Source organism: Calypte anna, chromosome 13 (genome assembly GCF_003957555.1).
Source record: "Calypte anna isolate BGI_N300 chromosome 13, bCalAnn1_v1.p, whole genome shotgun sequence".
Lineage (NCBI taxonomy): Eukaryota > Metazoa > Chordata > Aves > Apodiformes > Trochilidae > Calypte > Calypte anna.
In genome coordinates, this window is record NC_044259.1 from 4,634,639 (window position 1) to 4,661,497 (window position 26,859).

The window sequence follows — 26,859 nt, forward strand, 5'->3', positions numbered from 1 at the left end:
GTCACAGGCCCCATGTGAGCCGATTGCAACACATGCAGCGCGGAGAGGGGGAGCGCGAGCAGCCGGTGTCCGACGTCAGCGCCGCCGCCAGCCGCGCGCCGCCGGGGGGGACCGGGCCTGAGGTGAGGGCGGCGGCGGCAGCGGCGGCGGCGGGCGGGCGGCGGGGCCGGGCCGGGGCCGGGGTCTAACCGCTGTGTCTGTGCGCCCGCCCGCCGCAGGCCGCAGCCGCCGCAGCAGGAGGAGGAGGAGGAGGAGGAGGAGGAGGGAGAAGATGGCGGACGATCCCAGCGCTGCCGACCGCAACGTGGAGATCTGGAAGATCAAGAAGCTCATCAAGAGCCTGGAGGCGGCCCGCGGGTGAGCGCTGCGGCCGTCGCCGCCTCGGTGGGGAGGCGGGATGGGCCGGCGGGAGGAGGCCGCCCCTGGAGCGGGGACGGGACAGGGTGGGGGGAGTGGGGGTCCTGGCCGGGTGGGGAGCGGAGCGAGTGGGCTGCCGCCCGGGCCGGGGCTGCTACCGCGGGGAAGGGGGAGGGCGAGGGGGAACTCCGGCCTGGCCACCCCTTCCCGGGCCCCGCTGCCCTTTTGTCTTACCGCGTGGTGAAGCGGCAGCGGGGAAGCTCTGGCTGGGAGAGGATCGCGGGTTTGGGGCTCGATGAAAGGTGCCGGGAGGGCCCTGTGCCCGTCGGGACAACGGGGGAGGCTCAGCCGCAGCGGGGAAGCGTCACGGCGCTTCCCGTACGAGCAGAGAAGCGCTGCCGCCCGGCTCCCCCCCTGCCTCCGCCTGACTGCGGCCCCTCCGCTGTGCCCCCACTCCCCGAGCGGCGGAATTCCCCGTGGGGGTGTCTCAGGTGCCCGTCCCAGCTACGGAGGAGAGGGGACGCCAGGCTGGGCTGGTTGCGGAACTCCTCCCGTCCCTCCCGGCCTCGCTGTGCCTTCCCCCTGGCCGCCCCTTGCCAGCTGGCACTGGGGAACGGCGGATTCCAGCCGGAGTAGACGGCTCCGCTGGCCCCGCTCAGGGCTGGGCTCCTCCCCAGGGAGCAGCTGGCAGGGGGTGAGAGCAGGGAGGCAGGGGCCTGGGCAGTGGTGACTGATACTTCACTGAATGGCACTTACTTGATCTTGCTTTTCACCTTCCAGTGAGTGTTTATTCTATTTTCCTAAAACCAAGGCTTTTTCCAAATTTGGACAAATTTGAAATATCGTCCTTGTGCTTTGGATTTATTTTTTTTCCCCCTATTCCAGAAGTAAAACTGCTGGATGTTCTTGCAGCCTGTCCCATGCCAGAGGTGACATGGTGCCTGTATCTGTGGGTAGCTCAGCAATGGCTTGTTGCAGGGCTTGAGGAGCCACCTGGGCTTGAGGAATTGTAAGAACTATGGGTACCAAAGCTGGGAAATAGGAAAGAAAGAGTGTATCTTGGTGTACAGTGCAATAAAATAAAAATTAAGGGTGACTTTTTAACTGCCCTGGTGGCTCCAGTTTCCTCAGGCTCATCTGAGCTTGTGTTCATCTTGCTGGGGCACTGCTGCCATCAGCATGTGGCCACCCAAAAGGCAGGTTACCTTCAGGCAGCTTGTGTGAGCCAAGACCTTGTCTTGTTCTTCCCTTACTGCTCATGTATATTCTTGTGTGCAGAGGAGGTGGGGGAAAGCACTGGGCTGAAAACTAACCCAGGCAGGAGGGGAAAGAAAAGGAGAACCCAAGCCATGACTCCTGTTTTTTGTTATCTAACTTAGGATGTAGCTCTGCAGTAGATGGGACTAGAAAAAGGGAGCATGGGGCCAGAGTTTTCTTTCCCTGCAGCAGAGTGGACTTTGGCTGCTGATTGTTGAGCTCTGCCTTCACACGATGCTGGCAGCATGTGCAGGGAGGTCCCAGCAAACATAGGAGCACATAAACGACTTCTGCCAGAAGTTACAAGGGCTGGGGAGCTGCAGGCAGCTCTGAGTCCCTGTGTCAGTATGAGTTAGGAGAGGGCTTTGGAAGTGTACAGTGAGCATTTTGGCTCTCCCTGATTCAAAATGTGTCAGCTTAAGCGTCTCTTCCTTTAGCCACGGCTCTGGTGTTGTTTGGAAGAGGTGAATGTTGCAGAGAGCAAGATGAAAAGTCGTGTCTGGGAGCTTGCTAGAGGGCTGGCTTGGAGCAGGTGGCTGCTGGAGTAGCAGCTTCTTGGGGATGCAGCCCAAGCGTCTCCCCTTTTCCCCATCAGTGATCCCTAGCACAGCTTTACTGTGTGGTGAAGAAACTGTGGGTGCTATAGAATGCGCAGGAGGTTTAGCTGAGCTCTCTGGATCCAGCATATCTCCTAGATGTTGTGATACTGCCATTCCTGGATGTAATTATGGTTTTGAGCTCTGCCAGGGGAGGTGTAGGTTAGATATTATGAAAAAAATTCTTTACAGAGAGGGTGGTCAGGCATTGGAATGGGCTGCCCAGGGAGGTGGTGGATTCTCTGTCCCTGGAGGTTTTTAAAAAGAGACTGGATGTGGCACTCAGTGCCATGGTCTGGGAACCATGGTGGTGGTGGATTAAGGATTGGACTTGATGATCTCAGAGGTCCTTTCCAACCTGGATGATTTTGTGGTTCTGTAATATGGGTGCTGGCTGCTAAACTACCACAGGTGTGCTGATTACTCATAAAGGCATGTCGTGCTTCCAGAGCAGCATAGCTAAAATTATCCCAGGCTGTTTGGGTCCAGTAAGAGGAAGAGATGCTGCAGCTTTTGCCACCAGAAGTGTTAGGCTCCCCAGCACAAGAGGCTTGAGGCAGTGGAACAGGATTTTCCGGCCTTTGGGAGAGTCATTTCCTCTTCCTGCCAAGTAGGAAGACCTGTTCTGGGGTGGGTTAGGGGGCAAAGCCTTTAAATAAGGTGATGTAGAGGGCCAGGGACTCCTTGGCATCTCCAACCTTCCCTTACTCATGTCCTCCTCATAGTGACCCAGCAGCAGTGTCCCACTTTCATGTGCTGGTGGTTCCTGCAGTGGATCAAAGGGAGGAAGCTGGAGCTGGACATTCAGTTTGCCTATGGCAGCTGGTGCACCTCTGCTGTTATCCAACCATTATTGGTAAAATCTCAATATAATCTGCAGAACAGTACCAGCATGTTCAGTGAACCTGAGAAGTAAGAAAATGCTTTCGTTGTGTCTGGGATAGATGAGGTAAGTATTTGCTTGGAAAACCAAAGGAAAACACTCCAGCTTCAGCTTTACCTGCAGCTGATCAGCCAGATCAGCCAGCAGCGTGGGTGAGACTGATTCTCAAACTTGATGGTAACATCCCTGCAAGAATGTTCTGTTATTTTTCCAGCCCTGTTTAGGAAGGCTTTCTCATTGATCTTTGGATAGTAAAAATCTCGCAAATCAAAACAATGAAAAATAAATCTTAAAACCTCCAAACCCACCCTGCAGGGAGTTGGAGTTTTTGTCTGCATCTTGCTTCCCAAACTAGAAGTTTGTTATCTCCTCCTAAGCTCTCCAAAGTTGAGTTGCAAACTGTCTGATACAGTACCAAAGTTAATTAGTTGATCTTTCTGATTTGGAGAGAGGGAAAGGGTGGGTAGCTGGTGTCTACAGAGAATGTGTGAGAGCAGATGGGGCTCTAGTCCTGTGCTACAGGCAATTAACTTTTCTAGACAGAAGAAGATGAGAGTAAATGGCTATGATAAGCAAGTTAAGCCCTTGTGAGAAGTTTAACCTTTTCATTCATCTCTGGTAGCTTCTGCTTCTCCCCTACAAAGAGGTTCTGCTTTCAGTTGACAGTTTTTGTATAGCAGACTCTTGATGAAAGACTCTGTCCCTCTAGAAGTTGCAAGCATGATTTTGCATGAGGATGTTGCAGCAGCTCAGGTCAAGAGGTGGTATTCCCTCCATTAGGGCTTTTTTGCTGTTGCTTCATGCAGTTTTCCAGTGTCAGTGTTAAACTGACAATTCCTCTTTGTTCCTTGCAGTTCTGAATAGTTAGCAGAGCTGTGCTTTTTTTTTTTTTTTTTTTTTTCCCTTTTCTGTCTTTCTTTCTTTTCCTGCTAATCTAAGCTGTAAATGCGTGGCAAAATAGCATCAGCAAAACTATCGGTCTCTGTGTGCAGGCTTAGGCCTGAGCTGCCACATCAGAATCATATTTGCATAATGGTAAAACCTTCAGGAACTTGCTCCCTTGAGACATCTCTCCTTCCAAATGCAGGGCTATACTTCTGTAGCCCTTCTGAGTTAAGTTTTCTGGAACAGGGAAAGAGAAGGCTAAGAAGATGGTGTCTTTGAGGGCTTTGCCTGCAAGCAGAGCTAAGGCTGACAATGTAATGAACATTTTCCAAATAAAGTATTTTGGAAGGTGATGAATGAACAGGGCAAATGTAGAAGCCAAGTCTGAACAGGTAACGTATTCCTGATTGTAACTGGAAGAAACGTGTTGGTGGGAGAATGGGGAAATCTTGGGGTCTCCAGAGCAAAGTGATGCAGTTTCTTGCTAGGTTTTGGGTTCTGCCAAGATGAGACTTTCATATGTGGTATGGGAGAAACCAAATGTGAGACAAATAGCAAGTCACTGGCAAGGACAGAGGCCTTAAAATATGTGGGAATCCCTGCAAAACAAAGCATGAGGGTGGAAAAGGGTGGAAAAGCTAACCTGTTGCTTGGATGTAAATGATTTCCCAAGCTTGTGTTGCACAAAGCCCCATTTGTGGCTGGATTCTCCTGCAGTCCATCTGGAGCATTGCTGGTCCTGGTGGAAGGGCTCAGTTTGGAAATCAAGGTGCTGCTGTTTCCCAGCCTCATGCAACAGGGTCAGGAGGCTGCTTGGGTGAAGGTGGGTGGTAGGCTGCACATATCCACACCTTATTCTGGGGTGACCTGCAATGATGCTAGCAAGTAAGTTGGCAAGGCTGAGACTTGTCTGGACAACCTGGTGGTTCTGGAGAACAAGATAGTTTTGGTTTGTTCTCTTAGTGTGGTGGGTCTTTTCAAAAGTGACCTGAAAGCTCACCTTCATCTGGGTTAGCATTGCAGCAGCCCTGTTGCAACCCTATTGCAGCAGCTTGTTGGGATGCATTTAGGGAATAACTGGGGTCACTTGCAAGTCATTATCCTTTACAGGTTCACCTTCCTGCTTTGTTTTGACCAAAGCTCTGGGAAACTGGTGGTGCTGGGGTTCCCTTGCTGCCCGGGTGAGCTGTGCTTCTCTCAGGAGTTGGGCAGTGCAAACCCTCAGTCACTCCTGGGAGCATCTGCAGCACTTGACTGTGGATGGGCTGTTCTCCTGACAGATGGAGCTGCACAGATTCATTGCACTGAAGTTGCAGCTCTTGGAATAAGTATGGAGCAGTTGAATGTGCTGGAATAGTTGATTCTGGGGTGAACTCCTCTGCTGCATTATATAGGCATGTAAGATCCAGTACACCACATATAATGTGTCCTAGGTGAGTATAACACCACCACCACCATGTCTAGGCAAGTACCAGAAGAAATATCTTCTTTTAAGTGCTGGCCTATGTCAAGAAGAGGATTTGCTGTGGTCTTTGATCTCTGTGACTGGTTTCTGGCTACTCTGCTGGAGATGTCCCTGGTCAGAGGCTCCCTCCACTGCTGGCAGTGGATCTCTTTCCATACCATCTTAGTTGGGATCTAGTTGTTATGGCTGTGCCTTTGGTCTGGGCTCTGGCAAACAGTTTAACCTTTGATACAGGATTTGTCTTTGCAGAGCTGAAGTTTTCACCTTAGTATGGTGGAGTATGATGGAGACTTGACCTGGGTCTGGGTGAGCTGGTTGATATGTGAAGGACAGTGCTGTGACAAGGTACTTCTTGGCTTCCCAACTTGTGCTATGTTAAATCAGGTTTGCAGTGCTGGTATGTCAGGCTCTAGTGCCAGTTGTGGGGTAGCCTTGAAAATCTCTCTACAGCAAGCTGATGTCTCCAGTGGGCCTAGCTTTGCTAGAAGTCTTCTGCTGAAACCTGTCTGGGACAGTGTTGGGGTAAAAGGCTCCTTTGTGGGGAATGTGAGACAAATGAGTAGGATGAGGACTGGAAGAGTAGCATCTTCAGGGTGGCATGTGGAATTTATCTAAACTGGCAATGAATTTTCTGCTTTGGCTTTACAATCCATCATTACAGTGAGGAGTGTTGGAGGAAGAGGTTATAGTTTTAAGTTCATACCCAAACCAAACAGCTTCCTCAGCCCATTTGTCTTAAGGGTGGCTTCTAAAGGAGGGTTGTTGTGACACCGTATTAGTTGGTTGCTTCTGTCTAGTTGTTCTAAAACATTTCCTGGGCTTTCCCACCTGCCTGCTCTATCTTTACCATTTGAATTACAGCAACAATTAGGAAGTGCTGTTTGGAGAGTACACACTAGCAAGTGGCAGAAAATGACCTGATCTGGGAGAATGGTTACATGTCAGACCAGAACTTCAGTAAGTGTTTTATAGCCTTTGGTAGTTAGGCAGCCTGATACTCTGTTTTACAACTGTGTGAATCATTAGTGAGCAGTATGATTCATACACAGATCATCATTCACACAGAGTTAATGAATGAACCCCTGACTGCTGAAGAGAAATGACGTGGGAGAGGATGGGAAGGAGCATCTCAAAAGAGGACAGACTTTTTTTGGCTTTGTGGCAAATGGAATTTCCCCCCCTCCCCTCCCATGTTTGCTCCCTACTCCCTTGTAGCTCTGAGGCATTAACATCTTAACAAGCAAATCTGGATTTGTCGCTTCAGTCCCTCAGTGTACATCTTGTACCCAACTGGCCCATTAGCATAATGCAACAAGTCTTTTTAACTTGGAGCATTAATAATTGGAGAGGGAGGAGGGAGAGCAGGGGAGCTGTGGCAAAACTGAGCCTCTCAGTGAGTCACAAATGTCTGAAGTGCAGAAATGTCTGTTCCACTTACCAGTAATTGGGCATCCGGGCTTTCTGCATGAGGTCAGATGCAGCCAATAAGGCCTATTCAAAACATGCCTACACAGTGTGTTTTGGGATGTGTTGCCTTTGATCCAAAGATTTCAGAGTGGTATGGATTTGCCTTCCCTGTTGGTGTGCTGTGTCCATGGGTTCTGGTTCAGTGCTCTTAGTTAGGCAGTACAGGATGAAGTCAAGATCTGCTCCTGGAGCAGCAGAACTGATGTTGTACCTGGGTGCTGGATGGTGTCCCAGCACCAACCAGCCACAGCATCGGAGCTGTCCCCAGCTGGGGACAGGAGGGAGCATGGAGCTGCTGAGGTTGACCTTAGTGCAGGTGGCATGTCCTGGACCAGCGGGCACGGGCTCACTGTCACCTGGGCCGGGTGAGATCTGGCCAAATTCTCTGCTCTGTGGAGTAACAGAAGTCTGTGACCTGATTCTTCCTTCACCTCCTCTGTCCCGGAGGAGCATGCATGCTGAGCTCGGGAGGCAGGACCTGGCAATGGGCCAGCCACTGCTGAGGGGGAATACACTACCTTGCCTGACCCTTAGGGAGGCTCTCAGCCTTGCCTTGGCTGAAGCAGCCATCTGCTGCCTCCCTGTGGGAAGCTCTCTTTTGCTGCCCAAGCAGGGGGGGGCACTGGGGGGAGCTGGCTCACTTCTCTCTTTCAGGGTGCGTTCTGGCTTGGTGCTTCTCTAGCTTGCTTGCACTTAGTAAGCTTGCTTGGCAAGCTCAGTGGGGTAGGGTTAGAGGGCAGAATACCTATGTAGGAGTGACTAAATGATCGTGCTTGAGCTGTTTTTTGCTACCCGGAGTGCTTTTTGTATATAATCTTCCTCTAATGCTGGCAGATGCAAGCAAAGATTCCTGTCTAGGGCTATGGGACATAACTGCAGTGGAGAGCTTGGCATTGTGTGAGCCATGGTGGCAATAGCTGCATGGCCTCACGCTGTGCCGCTAAGTGACTTTCCTTTGTCTATGGTGGAGGTGGCATACAAAGGCTGAGCAGGGAATTAGCTATCTGGAGTGCTTCTTTGACTAGGAAGGGGGGGCTTGCTTTCTCCATTTAATGCTTATGCTTAGAAGTAATCTTGAGGAAAGAATTACTTGGATCTCCTGGCTCTGTGATCCTCCCTCCATATCCACCCAGCCTCCATCTTGTGCTTTTTCTGTGCTTCTGTTGTGGGACTGGACCCAGAGAAGTCATACCTGCCTTACTGAAGCCACCAGTTCCTAGGAAAAAGTATCTTCATACGCATCTTAAGATGTCTTGGAAACCACTGAGAAACATTTGTATTTGTATCACCTTTTAGTAGATGACCCAGAGTTCTGGTATATGCTGTGGTATATTCTGTGCCTCCAAGGTGGGGATGGTGAGATTCTTTTTGAAACGATGCTGTAAGAACTATTGCTAACAGCATGACTTTCAGCTCAACGTTCTATTAAACTTCAAAGGAGCTAAGGGTACTTGCCTTTGTGGTGTGTGCTCTGTCTGGGTATCAGTGCAGCACTTCTGCTCGAGCTGTTCTTTGAGCCCATCATCTGAACAGGGTGTGGGAATTCATCTGTTTCTAATAGAGACCTCAAAAAAAGTTGTTGCTTCTTCAAGCAGTAGTTAGGTTGAGGCATATTGGCTGTGTTTGTTGCAAAACATTCAACCAGTGTTCTTGCAGGCAGTCAGCCTTTGGGAAGGGTTCCACATGTCATTGCTCAGAAGTACTGAGGGGATCTTTGGCTCTTAAGATTGTCTCTGCACTTTCCTAGCAGGCTGATGGGATTTCCAGGAAAAGTTATGTAGCTTTTGCATCTGCTGTTGTCTCTGTAGATTTGGTGTCTCAAGTGAACTTCAGCCACTTCTTATTTGATGAAGGCTTTTTCTTATTAAAAGATATCAAGTCTTAAAGGGCACAGCCATGGCCAGCTTATGCACTTCACACCCGTAACTCATAAGTTTTAAGAGTTGATACATAGGGCTTCCCTCTGGCAAGGTCACACAGGGGTGTTGCACACAGGGCTTATATGAACAGAAAGTGTCTGTGATTCATAAGAACCCAAACCAGGCATTTTGCACTTCATTCAACACTTCTGCTCAGATGCAGGATCAAAAATCCCTCAAATGTTCTTTACTCACCTTGCTGCTTGTGTGAACTGTGCTCTGGACATTGTCCTTTGCTAGGGTACCCTGGGTCTGCAGCACTGTGTGAGTCTTGCTTCAGAAGTAGTGCTCCTGGACCTTTGGTGACCTTCTGCCTTGGATTACACAGATACTGCTGACATCCATCTTGCAGCTGGCTGTGGGCCTGTCAGTGATGGAACCAGTCTGGCCACTGTATAACTTCAGTGGTCTTGACTGGCTGGGTGGCTTGGGCTCCTCTATACATGTGATGCCTGCCCAGTAATCTGCTGTCCTCTTGGATGGAGACCAAGGGATGTTACCTTGGGAAAGTAACACTGCTTGAAGTGATGTGTGGCAACAGTTATTTCATAGAAAGCTTCCTGGCTGTGGTATGTGGTTAAGATCAGATCATCTCAAAGCTGTTTGCCCGTCTCTGGCAGTCACATGCAGGCTTTGTGCTGCCCGTGGTTCCTAGGGAGAGCAAGATGTTCATGAAGCTGGTGTAAAAATAAGCTCATGTTGAGTCACAGAGAATCATTGACCTTCCTTGCCGAGTCTCCACATTACACAGTGGGCAATTAGTGTAATATATTTCACTGTGGAACAATTACAGCTCAGCTACTGCTTGTCAAGTCTCCTCTGATACCAGAGGATAGGCCAGTAAGTGCTATTTATACAGCATGTCTGCTAAATTAATGCTCTCCCTTGCCAGCGTGTACCCCAAATTCCAAGAGACAGGTTGAGTTGACTGTTCTCCTCAGTCTTCGGGTGGGGATTGCTCATCTGCCAAATCAAGGTTGGTGCTTGATGTCATAATGTGGCCATGCAGGTAGGTGTTTTACTGACATGACACTGTGTCACATGGTGGGAATCCTCTAGAATATCACTTGACCTGTTTCTAGTTTTTGCTGAAAGTCTAAGGATCTGCTCAGATGTTCTTCTGACGGGCAAAAGATTAGAAACCAAATTCCTGTAGGTGAAGGTGGCCACCCAGAACAGGAGCCTCAGCTGTCAGGTGTAATGAAAACCATCCTGGGATTTTAGTTGGCAGCTCATTTCCAACTTGACACACTGTGTGCTTTGTGCACTTGCCTTCTCTCGTGGTGACTTCCTCGTGCTGAGCTGTGCAACACGTATGCAGTGGGCACCGTGCCTGGTGCCAAACGTGGCTTGGGGCTGGCACAGCCAACCAGCTGGTGTGGGTGTCCTCTCTGATATCCCTCTGACAAGAACCCAGTGGTTCTCTTCAGTCTGCAATGCCACAGCTGTTGGATGGTACCTCTTGAGCGGTGCAGGGAGATCTGGCAGGGAAAATGAGCTGCTTGGGTGCCATGGTACCTGCTTGCTGGAACAGTGGCAAAACTGGCTTTTCAGGGCTAGGTTAGCAGTGACTTGGCACTGCGCACACTGCCACTTGCTGTGACAATTTGCTAACACTTGCTCTTATGTCTTCTATGACTGGGGAGGCTTTTTGTTTTGTGGTACAGTTGTCTGAAATTCAAACTGTAGAAACATTAATGTTTTAATAATGGAACAGGCTGTCCTTCTCACAAACCTCCATTTTTAAAGAACGTGCTGTCTCGAGAATAAAATCTGTTTGTTTTTTATTCCCTTGCTCCCCTAAGCAGTGCTGTGGCAGGTTGTAGGAGCAAGGTTGGAGCCTACCTGCAGTGTTTTAGGAGCAAAGTTGGAGCCCTGATCGTTTATCCTAGAGATACCCAGTGCTGGTACCCTCCCAGGCCTCTCTAAATCTGAGGTAATTGCCAGTTACTGCTGGGGCTGCACAGTGTGATCAGTAACCATAGTACTCAGGCAGAGAAGGGTTTCTGCCTTTCCAAAGGTTGTCTCTATGTTTCTCTGAAGCATGTGGACCTTTAATGCTTTTAATTGTTTTCTCCTCTCCAGTCCCTGGTGCAGCAGCACACATTGTGCTGTGATCCGGGATGCTGGTTTCTTAAAAAACAAAGCAAACCTTCATGAGCATTTTAGGTCTTCATCCGTGTACTTGTGTTACTCTGGCAGCTGTTTGGCTGTGCTTCTCAGCTCAGGGACACCAACTGTCTTGAGCTGCTTAAAACTTCCTGGCTCGGTTCAGACTGAAAGCATTAGCTGCCAGCTGATCAAGTGTAATTTGTCTAGGGTGCGCTAAAACCAGGGAGGAGAATCTCTTGGCCATGCTCTGTGTGGAAATGGGGATCCTGATGAGCAGAATGGGATCTGGAGGGCTTTGGGTCCAACCTTCCCCAGGGAGCAGTGAGGATGATACAGGGAAGAACTGGCTCATTGCATGTTCAATCCCAAGCTGTCAGTGCAAGCACTGACCTTAATCTAGATTGATTACTTAATTGTTCACTGTAACAATTCTGTAATGAAATTGTCTGGCAGTCTGCTCGCTGTGGTTGGCAATGGCCTCGCAGGCAGCAAATGTCCCATGTGCTTCACATGTGGTGGAGTCTGTAGGTTTAGAGGTCTGTTTGGAAATGCCCCTTTTGGGAGGTCATGGTCAGCATGATTTCCCATGTGCCATTACCAAGGTATTCTAGAACCCAGCACACAGCTCATATGGCAGCTGCAGAGGAGGAGGAGCCATGGGAATTTGAAGGAATACCTGTTGTCCTTTTCAGGTGCAGAGGCTGCTGCGTTGGGTAGGAAACCTGGATGTGGTGTTGCTATGCAGAGTAGCTGCTTGTTTCCTAAGTGTTTTTGAACTGCAGTTTTCTTACAAACTGATTGCTACATTTTCATAGAATCACAGACTGGTTTGGGTTGGGCCTTAAAGATCATCTAGTTCCAATTTCCCTGCATGGGCAGGGGCACCTCGCACCAGACCAGGTTGCTCCAAGCCCCATCCAGCCTGGCCTTGGACGCTGCCAGGGATGGGGCAGCCTCAGCTTCTCTGGGTAACCTGGGCCAGGGGCTCAGCACCCTCACACCAAAGAATTTTCTTCTTTCTTTTGCTTTGTCTCATTGAGGTAAATCTAACAGATGCAACCACACGTTTTCAGACCTTGGTGTCCTGCAGTATGGTCAGGTCCAGGTGTAAGCTTGCTCTGAGAGGGTCAAAACTGCACTTCTGCATTAGGGTAACAAGAACCTTGGTGGTCTGTGAGGGAATTTTACAGCATCCTGGGCACGTGTGCAGATCTGCTTCAGCTGGTGTCTTGCTGGTGTGTCAACCTCTCTGGGACATGATCTAATTTAGTGATCCAGTCCTGACCCATGTGCTCGTTTAAGGAAGAGGGAAATGAGCAGAGAGCGCTGACTGCTGCCTTCAATTAGCAGCTGCCTGATGATCTACTTGGCCGGGTGGGGTAGCAGGCAGCATGCAGCAGGGGCTGCTTCCCTTGGTGTGCTGGGTGCTTGGGGATATGGTGTGACAAGAAGACTGGCTCCTTGTGCTCCCAGCAGCCTGGGCTGCTGGGAGGTGCTGCTGCTGTTTCTGTGGCCAGCTGCTCCCCTGCTTTTTTTGCTGGATGCTACAGGAATTGGTTAGTGGCCAAAATAGCTTTGCCTGAGTAAATAGTAGCAAAAGCACATCAAACCTGAGCAATACACTTGGTGTTGGTAATGGAAGGTGCTTTTGGATATAAATCCAGGCTGGAGTTTGCTAAAGGGTTGGACCAAGAACAGTGCTGTGCTGTATTAAGCTAGTTTAGAGAGTTAAATAAGGGGGATCATATCATCTAAGAGGCCCTTTTCATTTATTTGTTTGTAGTAATAATTCAGTAGTAAATCAGGAGGCCTTGAAGTCCACTGTGTTACCTTGGGTAGGGTGCTTTGGGCAGGGTGTTGCTAAGGAATAGTGATTTGACTGGCACTCATGACTCTTCCAGATAAGATGCTGTGTGTGAAATAAATACTCACCAGTTGGGGTGAGCCCTTCAAGGTGTGGCTCTGGTACCATCACGGTACAGGGAGCTGTGCCCTGGCCAGTGGCTCTGCTCATTGCCTACAGCCACCTGGCCAGGGTTTCTGGAGCAGTGAGAAGTATCATGAGGCCAGGGGTTGGGATTTCAAGGGCTGGCTTACATTAAAAACTAAAGGTACCTTTACAAGTGCTTTTTTTACTGAAGAATTGGTCTTAGGAGAGCACACCTGATGTCCTTCTAGCTATTCCCACCTCCTTCCCTAGCTCTCTGCCTGCTCTTTCCCCTCTAGCTTCAGTACAGGAAAAATTATGTGGAATTTCATAGCAGAAGAGGCATGAAGTGCCCCAGGGGCATATACCTGTCCCCCCTGGCCCATTGGGATGCCCATAGCTGGTGCAGCACCTTAGGTGTGACCTGCAGAGCTTTCTAATTTCCGGGCAGGCTGAGAATTTCCCAGCAAGAACCAAGCTGTGTGAGCTAACTTCAAGAGTGCTGCTTTCTCAAGAGTTCTCAAGAGTTCCAACTTTTCTCAAGTTGGTTTCATTCTGATCATCCTCTTGCTCAAAGAGGCCTGCTGGGAATGAGAGGCCATTATATCTCCCTAAGGCTCATGCCAGTCACTGGGGTAGCAAACTGCTTTAATTGAGTGGTACATGGAGTGTTCTTGGCTGGTGTGACCTGGAAGTCTGATAGCCGTCAGCATGTCTCAAAGCTCCTTCTGGGAATAATGTGTGCAAATGTCTCTTGAACTTTCTTGATTAGTAGTACATATGGGGATCTTGGATATTAAAACCAATTACTTGTCTTTAAGGTCAGGGATTTATTTGACCTACCAGCAACTATTTCAACTTGGCCTGAATTGAAGGTCTTTGAAAGAGAGCTGTACAACTTCTGTAAAGAGGTTAATGAAGTGATGCTTTTTAAACTATTTCCCTGCTGTCTCTCTAGCCCAAACACTTCAGGCAGGACGGTAGTGCATGACAAGCTCAAAAAGCAGCAGGCAGGTACTACTTTAGGCTTGTCAGACCCTTTTTTATGACTGAAAAGCACTTTGTTGGTGCTCTGACTCAGAATCCTGAGTAGAGGATTTTTCACAGAGCTTAGCTGGCTTGCCCTCGAGAGGGCTAGAGGACACGGTGAGGTACTTGATTTTTATGCTATTACTCTAACACAAAGTATGAGGTCTGGGTTAAATTTAAGACAATGCAGAAGCAGCACTTCAGCCATCTGGGATTCCTCAATGGCAAATGGGGAGGTACCTGCTGGAAGGCAGGCAGGAGCTTCTCTAGTTGTTAATTTGGCTTTAGAGAGGCTGCTTTGGGGATTAAAACTTCTACAGGATCCACCCTAAAGCGTAGGAAAAAATGAATATCAGTCTAGGGTTTTTTTTTCCATTTAACTTAATCCAGTTAGTGATTTGTGGGGTCTTCTGACTCTGCCTGGGGTTGGTGTTTCTCATCTTGAAGGCTTGTGTTGAGGCACACTTTACTTAAAGTAGCTGCGAGAGCTGGTGAGCTTCTCTGTAAAGTGATAGCAAGAAAGTAGAAAAGAATAAATGCTGCAAAAGGATCCCCCAGTTGACTTTTCTGCCTTCATCTGAGGAAAACAATGTGTTAAACCAGCACTTGGACTGGTTAGTACTCCAGCTGTCTGAGAACAAATGGAAAGGGCTTAAAAAATGACATTAAAGTATGTGTGGCTGTGTTGTGGGAAGTGATCTCTGCTGAGGGCTGCTTACATGACTTTAGCTTGCAGCCGTAAGCCTGTATGTATGTTCATTTTTTCCAGAGTGATATCACAGGTTAAATGAGCAGCTTTTAGAGGACTTGTGTGGTAGTGGCTAACCTGAATACTTGGTTATGGAGTCAAATCCTTGGGAGAGCCTGTTTTGATTCATTTCTTCTCCCATTATCGTCCATCGGAAGGGGACTTAACCGATAAGTGAAACATCTGTGGGGCAGGATGGGGGATGGTAGAGACAGCTGTGTGGGGGATATGGTACGAATCCGCTCTTTGCTTCGGCTGTTGGCTGCTCACAACCCTTCTCTTTTTCCTTTCTCAGCAATGGTACCAGCATGATATCCTTGATCATTCCCCCCAAAGACCAGATCTCACGAGTGGCAAAAATGTTAGCGGATGAGTTTGGCACCGCCTCCAACATCAAATCTCGAGTGAATCGCCTTTCAGTGCTGGGAGCCATTACATCTGTACAGCAAAGACTGAAACTCTATAACAAAGGTAACTTCTAGCTTGTATGGATGCTGGAAAACTTCCCTTACTTGGGAGCAGCCTTAAGTTCCTGCACTATGCAGTTTTCTGCTAATCAAATCTGTTGGCCTGTGCTGCTCTTTTACAGTGAAATTCCAGGTATGTTGCCCATGGATTACTGCTTCAGGGGTAGACCTTGGGGCTAGAACAGTAAGGTAGTCCTTGCCTTTAATAAACCAGATTAGTGTTTTGTTCATAACAGTGCTGACTCTTCTGAGCTTGGCTAGCTCTAAGAGCTGTTCCACAGGAGTTGATTTGCATTAAACTAGCAGGTTTCCATCAATCAGAAGCTTATGTGTGCCTTATGCAGCTGTCATTGTTTTGAGAGGTAATAGAACCAGGCTATCTAAAATGAGTTCTGGGAAAGTGTTCATCCCTATTGTCTTTAGTGCCCTTCATCGAGATGATTGGTCTACAAGTGATGGTGTAAGAACTAGGAAAGCTTTATGGGGATGTTCAGATTTTACTGGATTCTAGGAGCTTGCAGGCTCATGGGTTTAACAGAAAGATACATGTTCTTCCACCTCTGTTGCAGGTCTTTACCTCATTGTTGCCTGTAGCTCCCAGCTGTTCAGGATAGGTGCACTATTAGTTTGTTTTTCATTGTAGAGATCTGAGAGGGATGGGGGAAATGGAAAGTTAAAATCTTGGGAAATGCATTGTCAACTCTGCCTTAAGTCTCGGCATACTGGTTAGTTTTGATGTGTACAGCTTGTGATTTTTCTTGCTGATCTAAAACTGCATTGTGTACTTTGTAGTACCTCCAAATGGTCTGGTTGTTTACTGTGGAACAATTGTGACAGAAGAAGGAAAAGAGAAGAAAGTCAACATTGACTTTGAACCTTTCAAACCAATCAATACGTCGTTGTATTTGTGTGACAACAAATTCCACACAGAGGTAAGAAGTCTCTGATTGCCTGATGGTCTTTCAGTAGTCAAAGTCAAGCTGCTTTGCTAGACTCATTGGAACAGTCCTTGGTGTGCTTGGGTCCACAGGCTGTAGAACAGCAGGCTTTAATTAAGACTGATTAATGCTGATGAAGCCGCTGGATGGCTTATGACTGGCTAATGTTCAGAAATGGGTGTTATTTGCTGGAAGCAGCTGAGATGCTATCTAGCTCCTACTATAGCTGACTTTATGACCCAGCTAGCAGCCACTGAGTTTGTATAACCCACAGTCATAAGCTTTGCTCTGTACCTGGAGGCAGTTTTGGGGGTTTTTTTCGTAACTTCAGAAGTTCAGAGATCTTACTCCAATCAATGCCATAAAGTAATGCCAAGACAATATTAGTAATGCCAGTCTCAATACCAGATGTGTCAACTGAGACCCTTGATGGAGAACTGGCATGTGCTTGGTCTCTGGGGTAAAGTGGGATTGGTTTTATTCACTGTTAACTTATCTTAGCTCAATGACTGGTTTGAGGCATATTTAAATTAACAAGGATTACACTAGTCTTGGCTGCATGAAGTCTGTTTATTGCATCTAAGTCTCTTTTGGGTCTCTTGTCAGATGCAGAGGTCTCAGTATTTGCAGTAGATAACTGCCTGCCTTTCATGCCTGTGGTGTTCACCACAATAAATGTGTGAATTGAGACGTAATTGCTTATCATCAAACCCATGGGACATGGGCTTGACAACACCTTCAGTGGTGTAGTTTTGCTTGTTTGCTTTGGTTTTTGGAGATCTGATCCATGATTGAATTTGAAAGGGTATGAAGAGTACAAGGGTTGGAGGTAGGAAAGGTATGAGTGGTGCGCAGGTGAGGTACATCTCTACTGCTATCTCCACACAAAGGATGAAATTCCAATACATCTTTGACCTGCCAGGAGTACCAAGGCTGTGCACAGGTCCAGCTCTCGAGCTCTGCTGAGCCTGTGTGTCCAATTGCATGTGAAGGGTAAATGAGGAATTCAGGAGAAGTGCAAAGCTGAGACAAGTATCTGTCTCTGCAGTTGATGGCAGTGGGTGGACATTGGTGGGATGCCTTCTGTCCTATCAAGAAAGGGATAATTTGGTCTTTGCTGCAGCTACTACCTCAGGGCACTAATTCAATACAAAAAAGTAACTGCTGCCTGGTGGACAGTTCCCAGGAGGCAGCCATAAATACACTTCTGCTTCTGTGTAGTATTGCTCAGCAAGAGAGAGGCAATAACTTGAGAGGAATTTGTGGTAACTGCTACTACTGATGCTGTGATTACCTACAGCACCTTTCTGCATGGGCTGTTTGCTCTCCTGTGTCTTTTGAGCATGCGGTTATTTTACCTGGTATTGTATCACTGCAGAATCAGATCTTGCTGTAAAAAGCCTGACTTGAGCGATTACATGACGTGAGCACAGAAGTCTTGATTTTTCTCTCTTTTGGTTGTAGAGCCATGTTTTTAAACTGGTGTTTCCCCCCAACATACAACAATAACTCACCAGCTGGGCCATCTGACTCAGCACATCAATAGATTTCCTGTGCTAGTGTGGGCATGGCAAGGAGCAGAAAAAGAACTTGATCTTTACTTTTTGGCTGATGTTGCAAAGGAGACAACTCAGCCTGGTCTGAAGGAACAGGCTAAAAGCAATAGTCGCTTTTTTGTTATGGATAGGTCAAATCATGGAATTGCTGACATAGCATTAGTGAAGAGGAAACTGAAAGAATCACTGATCATTGGATACTTTATTAAAATAAGAGGGAATCAAGAACATCAGGGCTGTAGTCATCTGCTGCCTGGCAAGAGTAGCTGATAAGATTTCCTCCAGATATTTTATTGCCTATGTGAAACTGAAGTTACTTCCCAAGAGGGATATAAACCCTGATGTGTGTCTGAAGGGTAGGATTTATAATGACTTATTTTGATACCTTGGCTGGAGCATTCATTCCAGTCACACGATTTGCTTGGCTCTGTCCCAGTTAAATAGATTGCAATGTAATATGCCACTTCCTCCTCTCATTCAGCCCACTGCTGAGGAATTAATATAGAATATTTATTTTGGCCAGTAGAATCCATTAAACCGTAGTGTCTGTTTCTTCTAAGCTTGAAAGCTGTAGACTTGGTTGTGTGGATTTTGGATAAAGATGAGTTATGGTTTTTAGCCTTTCCATTCAGCCCAGTAATCAAGCTGGCAGGCGTACAGGCAATTAAAGGTCCTGTGCAGCAGACCCATGCCATCACTCTTGCAGCATTAAACTGGTGGCTTTAAGCCATCTGGATTCTGACAGGTTCTCCATCCTGCTGATGTAGTTTTGCCATCCAGAAAGAGGATTTTTGCCATTACTTTTATTTGGCAAGTATAAGTGAAGTGTGCATGCTGCATGTGCCCCTCAGGCTGCCGTTGGTGGGAAAGTAGCCAACAGATTTTCTTGAGAAAAGAGTGTAGAATTTGTGTCCCACACCACCACAGCCAGGACTGAGGAGGGAAATGGACAAAAGGAACTCAAACACCCTGATACTAAGCAGTACTTTAGTTGTTAAGTCACCTTCAATGATGTTACAGGATTAATTTAACCCCCTTCTTTAAGGGGAGAAAAATTGAAGGATACCTTTATTTTCCAGCAGAAATATTATGGCTGTCTTCTCAATAGCCATTTATGTACAGGACAATTATTGCCTCTATTATTTATTCTGCTTTGTAAGGCTCAACTTGTGGATTTCATCATTCTACCTTGGGATATTTTGAAGTCAGCAGGTGCAGCAAACCAGTATTTGTGGCAGTTGGCAAGTTGAAAGCGGGTCTGTATTGGTGCTTGGTGGTATCAGACTGACTGAGCAGCGAGCTAAGCAAGCTCTGCTTTCTGGGCTGGAATGCTTGGAAAATTACTCTTCTAGTTTTTCCAGCCAGAAAGGTGATGCAGCCTTGCAGAGTTGTGATCTGTTTCACTTAAGACTTTCTAGAGCTGATTGTTAGGGTTTTGCTATTACACCTGCCTGTGACAACATATGTTGAGCTGGTAGTGCTGTGAAAATAGTTATCAAGCTGAAACATGAGTTTTCTTACTGCTCTTGGCACCATTGTGTGAGATAGTAACGAGGGGTTTTCTCAGCTCCCAAATCTGCTGCTCTTCCTCCAGTTTATTTGTAAAAACAGCACTGGAGCACCTACGGAACTAAAATTTCTTAAGGTGTATTGTTTCTGGTAGCCTTTCTGAACCAAGGTGCTTAACAAACTGGTTCTTACTGCTGGCGTGGTTCTCTGTTCCAGGCTCTGACGGCGCTGCTTTCTGATGACAGCAAGTTTGGCTTTATTGTAATAGATGGTAGTGGTGCACTCTTTGGAACTCTTCAAGGAAACACAAGAGAAGTCCTGCACAAATTCACTGTGGATCTTCCAAAGAAGCATGGTAACGTGCTAGTTTCTCTGGACTGCAGCAGAAAGTTGGGGGGAGGAGGTGTGAGGGAAGAAGAAAGGAACTTGGCCTGTTAGCGTTTACTAGCACAAGTAGTAATGCCACTTGGTAGTGTCTGTAAAGACACTTGGCTTCAGTTATACACGGGGCCATGCACTAATAACCTTCCTGAAATGGAATGACTCCCAAACACATTTGTTCTCTCCTAAAGGTAGAGGAGGTCAGTCTGCCTTGCGTTTTGCTCGTTTGAGAATGGAGAAACGACACAACTATGTAAGGAAGGTAGCAGAGACGGCTGTGCAACTCTTCATTTCTGGTGACAAGGTGAATGTGGCTGGTCTCGTTTTAGCTGGATCAGCTGACTTCAAAACTGAATTAAGTCAATCTGATATGTTTGATCAGGTGAGTGACCTCTTCTGAGCAAAGCCCAAATGTTTAAGCTGTCAGTAGTAATGTGGTGATATTAGTAGCAGCTCTGGTATAAGATGCATCACAAGAGGACTAACCTTAGTGTCTAAAGTGATTTTATCTAAAATGAAAATCTGTTATGCTAAAGAGCTCTTCCTCTCCTAATACCTCCTGCAAGGTTACAAGATTTCATAGTAACAGAGCTAAAAAGAAATCCACCCTCCCTGGTTTGGAACTGACATTCCTATACTTGGTGTTCCCAAATCTAAAGTAGAAGCTTTATTGGAATTAAACTCCACTAAACCTAATCTCTGTCTGCATTGCCTAAAAATTGTACTTCAATATTAAGTATTCCAAGTTGCCTTTGACTCAGAACAACTGGTTGCAAGTGAAGCAAAATAGATTAATGCTGTGACTCTTGCCAGGTACTTATTCCAGAGGCATTATGAAGTAGTCTTGTGGCAGTGCTGTGTAATAAACTTTTTCTTGTCTCCTCATTTTCTTGTTCAGCGGTTGCAATCCAAAGTGCTCAAACTAGTTGACATTTCATATGGAGGAGAAAATGGATTCAATCAAGCAATTGAGCTGTCAACTGAGGTCCTCTCCAATGTGAAATTCATTCAAGAGAAGAAGCTAATAGGTATGTGGCTACCTGCTCAAGTATGTTTGAATATCCTGATCTTGATTCTGACCTCTTGGTAATGCCTTTGTGTGCTGCCTCAGCCCTGCAATGCTTTCCAGCTTGGGCAGAGCCTTACTTGTAGTGATTCCTTCTGTTACTTGGACACCTTCTCAAATGGTACAGGTGATAATGAGACTTTTTAGTTTCTTTCCCCCACCAGACTTCTCAGATCTCTGTTTTATCTTTTAATTTGAGCTCCCCTTTATTTCAGGCCTTCTAAATTACATGCTTTGAGTTGTTACCATATCTCTGGTTTGTTCAGCAGCATTGCAGTCTCCTTTTCCAATTTCTTCATGCATTCAAATCATTGTTAAAAATCCATGTGGCACAGTCAGCATTCATGACAGCTCTCTGTATCCCTGGCTGCAGGACGATACTTCGATGAAATCAGTCAGGACACAGGGAAGTACTGTTTTGGTGTTGAAGATACACTAAAAGCTTTGGAAATGGGAGCAGTAGAGATCCTGATAGTCTATGAAAATCTGGATATAATGAGATACGTTCTGCACTGCCAAGGCACGGAAGGTAGGTGGTGCTTCTTTGAGACTGGAAGGTCTGTGTGAGTGACCAACTGAATATGACCCAGCATGTGGCCAAAAGCATACTGGCTTGTATCAGCCATAGTGTGGTCACCAGGGCCAGGGCAGGCAACATCCCCTGTGCTGGCCTTTGGTGAGGCTGGACCTCAAATTCTGGGATCACTTTTGGCCTCTCAGGACAAGATGGACATTAAAGGGTTGGAAGGTGTCCACAGAAGGGCAGTGGAGCTGGGGAAGGGTCTGGGGCACAAGCAGAAGGGTCTGGAGAACTTTGAGGAGTGAATGTGGGACCTGGGGGTATTCATCCTGGAAATAAGGAGACTGAGATGGAGACCTTGATCCCTGGAACTCCCTGAAAGGAGGCTGGAGCTGGGAGTGGGGCGTGTTGAGCTCTTCCCCCAGGGAACAGGTAGATAGGACAAGAGGAAATGGCCTCAGGTTGGGCCAGGAGGGGTTTAGATTGAATATTAGATTAAACACTGGCACAGTCTGCCCAGGGAGGTCACTGCCTCACCATCCCTGAAGGGCTTTCAAAGCCATTTAGATGTGATGAGAGCCATAGTTTAGCACTGGACTTGTTAGAGTTGGGTTAATGGTTGGACTTGATGATCTGAAAGATCTTTTCCAACCAGAACAATTCTGTGATGCTGTGATCAGACCCTTGGTGCTGTAATTGCTGGCTGCTCTCAGTCTGTTGCTGTCTTTAACCTCTGTCTGGTAGTCTTATCTGACCTGATATTTTTCTTTACCTCTTCCTTCTCAGAGGAGAAGATCCTGTATTTGACACCAGAGCAAGAGAAGGATAAATCTCACTTCACAGATAAAGAGGTATTTCAGCGTTGGTGCTTGCAGACTTACTCCATATGCCCTGGTGCAGCATTCTGATTATTTGCACTTATTGTCACAAGCATATGAGCACAATGACCTTTCTGGCACTCAGATATGACCAAGACTGTAGCCTATGGCTCTTCTGTTCATAGAAGACATAACCTCTGGAATCTAGACTTGCTTTTCTCCAGTCCTCCCTGCTGCCAATTCCAAGGTTGTGTAAACAAGTTGAAGTGACAGGCAATATGGAGTCTCTGACAACTGTCTGCTAAGAAGAGTTTGATAGGCACCATGAAATACTCAGGCTAAGGTCCCAAACCATTACTCCCTGCTTATTGTGCACCAATTTTGTCAATGCAAAATAGCTGTGAGGCTAGAAATTATCACACAGATTTAAGTGCAGGGAGTGGTTGCTTCCTCATGTATTTGAAACGTAGATTTATCATTCTCTGCCTAATGATTTCTTGCCTGTACAGGTCAGAAAACCTTGATGGGGTAGGGGTTCTGTTACTATTTTATGCAGTCTTCCTATGTATTATTTCATCAGGTCTGCCAGTGCCATTTCCAGCTGCTTGCCCTCCTGGTGGGGTAATTGCTAATTCCTTCTGTGCACAGAGGGTGTACAGTGTTATTGGCATAGAAACACTGCATCACTGGAGATAATCACTTGAGCTTTTACTTAGAAAACTCTGCTTTTTGCTCCTTTATTTGCTCCTAGTATTTCCTAGAGTAAACAGCACTTAGGTGAATGATTGTGAGTTTGTGGGATATAAAGCAAATCTAAAGAAACAGTCAAAATTAGGAGTGGAGCATGAGAGGACAGTCAAGCAGACAAAAGGTATTTTCTGTCCTGCTTCTGCACTAACTTCTGTAGTCCAGAGGCCCAAAACAAGGCCTGTCAATACTTAATTTCTTGGCACCAGGAGCCTTCTGCTGCTGCTGGCACTGATAGGAGTGTGTCAGGAATTCCCACCACCAGGACCTGGCAAGTGTGTCAGGCTACTCCAGCCTGCCCAGCATGAAGGCTGGTGTCTCTGTCTTAGGACTGAAAAGACAGTGGTGATGTTTAAGCCAAAGACAACTTTTTATGTGAATTTTCTTAATACCTAACACCTAACATGCAGTGACTAACATTTTTTTTTATTACATTTTTCCCCCTCAAATGTCTACATAGACTGGCCAAGAACATGAACTGATAGAAAGTATGCCCCTTCTGGAGTGGTTTGCAAACAACTACAAGAAATTTGGAGCAACATTGGAAATTGTTACAGACAAATCACAGGAAGGATCCCAATTTGTGAAAGGATTTGGAGGAATTGGAGGTAAGTGGCAAGACAAAAACCAATGTTTTTTATTTTTAATGGTTGATTTGATAATCTGTTACCAACATAACATGAAAGATAAGCACAATAATCTTGTCTTAGTCACAATAACAGTTTAAGAAACTATCATGTTTGTCGGGGTTTCCAGGTGAACTCAATCCTTGTTCAGCAAGATGATGTTGCATGTTAGGCAGTTGTCACCTCAGGCTCTCTTCCTTGGATCTTTTTGTCCTTTGGGGTGCTCAGAGTAGGGACTGTCCTTTTTTCCAGCTGCTGAATTTCTGAAGGGCTGTGAACTTTTCTCTCTCTCTGCACAGTTATTGTTTTGTGAAAGCCCTTGCCTTGCTGTGTACAAGTGGTGCATGAGAAACACCAGCCTTGTTTCTGAAGCAGTTGGATATTTATACTTGTCTCTCGGAACTTGTACTTTGCTCCCTGGTCTTCCACCGCTTTTCAAAATAAAACTGTTTTTAGCCTAACTTGGACAAATGAGGCTTCTGAAATCTTTCAGGCTTTCTCTCAGGCTCACTGACCAGTTTCAGCCAAGTCTGGACAAGATGCAGGTTGCTCATGAGCTTTGGGCTGTCAAAGTCCATTAACAGGGTAGAGCAAAACCACCTGCCATACATCGTGCTCTCTCCCCAGATGAGGGATCCCAAGACAGAGCTGCTGCTTGTTTGCTGATAAAGCAGCTGTTGCTATTTACTGTGTTTAGGTTGATGGGTGTAATACAGAGATGAGTGTCTTTCTAGGGGCCAGACAACACCAGTTAGAAGGGAATAAGCTTAAATTGTTCAGCGACACTAGGAGCAACAGGTTTCCAGGGTTTGTGATTCCAGAAGTCCTGCCTGTCCTGCCAGATCCAGCCTCTTTGGTGGGATACTCCTTGCCACTGTGCTTCAGCCCCTGTAGTCTTAAAAGGAAATATTCCTTGAATACCCTTCACCTAAGTAAATGCTTCCAGGAAGCCAAGGTGGTGGTTGGGGTGGGAAGAGTCCAGGAAGACATCCATTAAGTGCTGCTTTTGCTCCACTGGAAAAGTTAGGTCAGTGCCAGCTGCCTTCTGATACATTGGGTAGGCTTCCATCTGAGCAGTTAGGCTGGGACACGCTATCTGCTATGGGGATTTTTTTTCTAGAAGAAAGCTGCTCTGTGCTGGACAGGTAAGTGTTCCATCTGGCAGGGAATTCTGTCAGGCTGCAAGGTGGATATGACTCTCTTGGACTGCATGTCTGCTGGGCAGTCACCAGCTTGAGCGATACAAGTGCTACATTGTCTTCTGAAAACTGAAATGAGAAACTTCTGATGTGCAGGCAGGGCTCAGTAAACTGCTTAAAAATCCTTTCTGGCTCTTTGAATTGTGAAGAAGCTAAAGAGTGTTGTTTTTACCAGGTATCTTGCGGTACCGAGTGGACTTCCAGGGAATGGAATACCAAGGAGGAGACGATGAATTTTTTGACCTTGATGACTACTAGGTAGTCGACCTGGGTCCGGCAAAATGTGCCTCGCCCCTCCAGCATCCAACCCAAGGAGCAAACTCATGGTGGAAAACACAACAGATCCCTGCCTTAGAATTGGAACATTTCCAGAACTTGATCCACAAGCATTGGATATAAAAAAAAAAAAAAAAAAGCAAAACCCTACACTTTGATTTGTCATAGTGTCAGTACAGCAGCAAACTACTAAGTTCCTATATGCCACTTTGGACTAATTTAAAAAGAATCCCAGTTTTTACTTTTACTCAATGGTGAAATTGGTTGCTCTTGTATTTTATGAAAATGATTTTTTTAACCTTCATGATACATTAACTGCTGTAAACCTCTTCCTTCAAAAATTAATAGAAATAAGATCCTACTGGTTTGTTTCTTTTTACTTTGGAGAAATCAATTGCTGCATTTTGCAGCAACATGACCCATTTACATGGCATTCTCAGCTTAGACTGCAGAAGAAGAAATGCAATGAAATCAGAGCCATTCATTCTCTTCATAAGAATGAGAAGGCACTTACCTTGAGTGCTGGCTTATAATGTGTGGCTTGCAAATTCAGATGGTTTGAGGAGGCTTACCAGCCAAACGTGCTTTAATCTATTTGCAGAAGCACTGCTCTTACAAACTAGGAAATGCACTTCATTGATTGCAATGAAAATGCTGCTGATGTCTTGGGCTTAATTTGGATTTGAGCAGTGCAGCCTTCAGGATGATTTTTTTTTTCCAGTCTTGACAGAAATAAACATATGGTTTAAGTGAAGTAAGGTACACTGCTTTGTTTTGTCCCTCAGTTTGTTTGGTTTTTTTTTAGTTTTTGCTTTAGGACTGCGTAAGGTTTCCTTGATTATGTGAATTTGAACCCACCGTTCTTGAATGGAAGCAGGTATTTTACAGGAATAATTAGTAAAGGGAGTCCTTGCCAGAAACCCTAGTACTGGTGAGTTCGGAGCATTTGATACTAAATACATTGAACATTGGCACAACCCACTGGGGATATCCTCCATCTCCCAGCACTAAGGTAATCTGGTGGATTGGTTCACAAATGTCCTGTAAACCTGATGCTGAACTCACTCGCTCTTTCATGGGTTAAAACTTGTGGTTGCATCAAGACTCCAGAAAGCTTTTTGTCTGGCCTGCTATATAGATGAAAATGGCAAAGGGTTTTTCAGATGGTCTGGCAGGCAGAAGATGAAGTGAACATTAGCTTGAGATAATGCACAAGTCTTGTTTCTTTTTGTGGGGTTCCTGGGGTCTCTGACATGGTGGTGCCTGGAAGCTCTGTCACTCTGGGTGCGTTAATCAAAAGCAGCTTCTGTTCCAAGCTGCATACCTGCCTATTTTTTTTCTCCAATAATCCTGTTTCACTTGAATGGAAAGGGGGAGCTTGTCCTACAACTTCTGCCACACCATTCTTTGAGGTCCAAAATTACTGTCATTGTGAGCAATATGATTGGTAACCCTGGTGTCTGACCTGGCAGGTGGCTTTGCTGTTATTTTCACATCAAAGCTGGAATCTCACAGAAGGTGTGACTGGGTCTGCTGTAGATTTGCACAAACCCAGGTTTGAGCACATGTGCGGCTTTCGCAGTGGTATGTTCTGGATTTTGCCATTGTAAATGGGTCTAATGTGACATGACAAGACCAGAGAAATTGGATGTAAATTTACATTTTTGAATATACTGCTTGTTGTTTCACATGATACATTAGGGTATGCAGCTCCTTTTTTGTAGTTTTTATTTTTACTATTTAAGTTTGGAAATGATGCCAAATTTTTGTATTTCTTTAATCAATGTGTTCTCTTCAGTGATATATATTGCATTATATATTGATGTGTATATCAATATATACTGATATGTATTACACTTACACATGCAAACACGTTAAACGGGGGTGAAAAATCCTAGCCTTCGCATTCTATATAGCCTCTGCAGAGAGATCCCAAGCAGTGATATCTTGGTGTTGTGATGTACAGAAATGGAGAAGAGTATTAAACCATATTTAAGAATATAGTACGGACTCCTGATTTATTTCCTTCAGTTCAGGAAAGCTTTACTCTCAGCTCAGTGCCAGCTCCAGGTCAGCGCTTGAGTTTTGAGGTGGCTCTTCTGTAATTGGTT

General features: G+C 46.2%; 1 protein-coding gene across 2 annotated transcripts; it reads left to right on the forward strand.

Moving 5' to 3' along the window:
• ETF1 (eukaryotic translation termination factor 1) lies at positions 1–26,747 on the forward strand. Of its 2 annotated transcripts, XM_030458944.1 has the most exons (11): positions 1–122; positions 219–357; positions 14,941–15,116; positions 15,905–16,044; positions 19,332–19,470; positions 19,688–19,878; positions 20,395–20,524; positions 20,936–21,091; positions 21,869–21,933; positions 23,108–23,255; positions 24,648–26,747. In XM_030458944.1, exons 2-11 carry the CDS (start codon positions 272–274, stop codon positions 24,728–24,730), a joined length of 1,314 nt encoding a protein of 437 aa, XP_030314804.1. In that variant the 5' UTR covers positions 1–122; positions 219–271; the 3' UTR covers positions 24,731–26,747. The 2 variants fall into 2 exon arrangements, with proteins under 2 accessions (XP_030314804.1, XP_030314805.1); XM_030458945.1 differs by lacking the exon at positions 1–122 and having other exon boundaries at positions 210–357.
• The last annotated feature ends 112 nt before the right edge of the window (positions 26,748–26,859 follow it).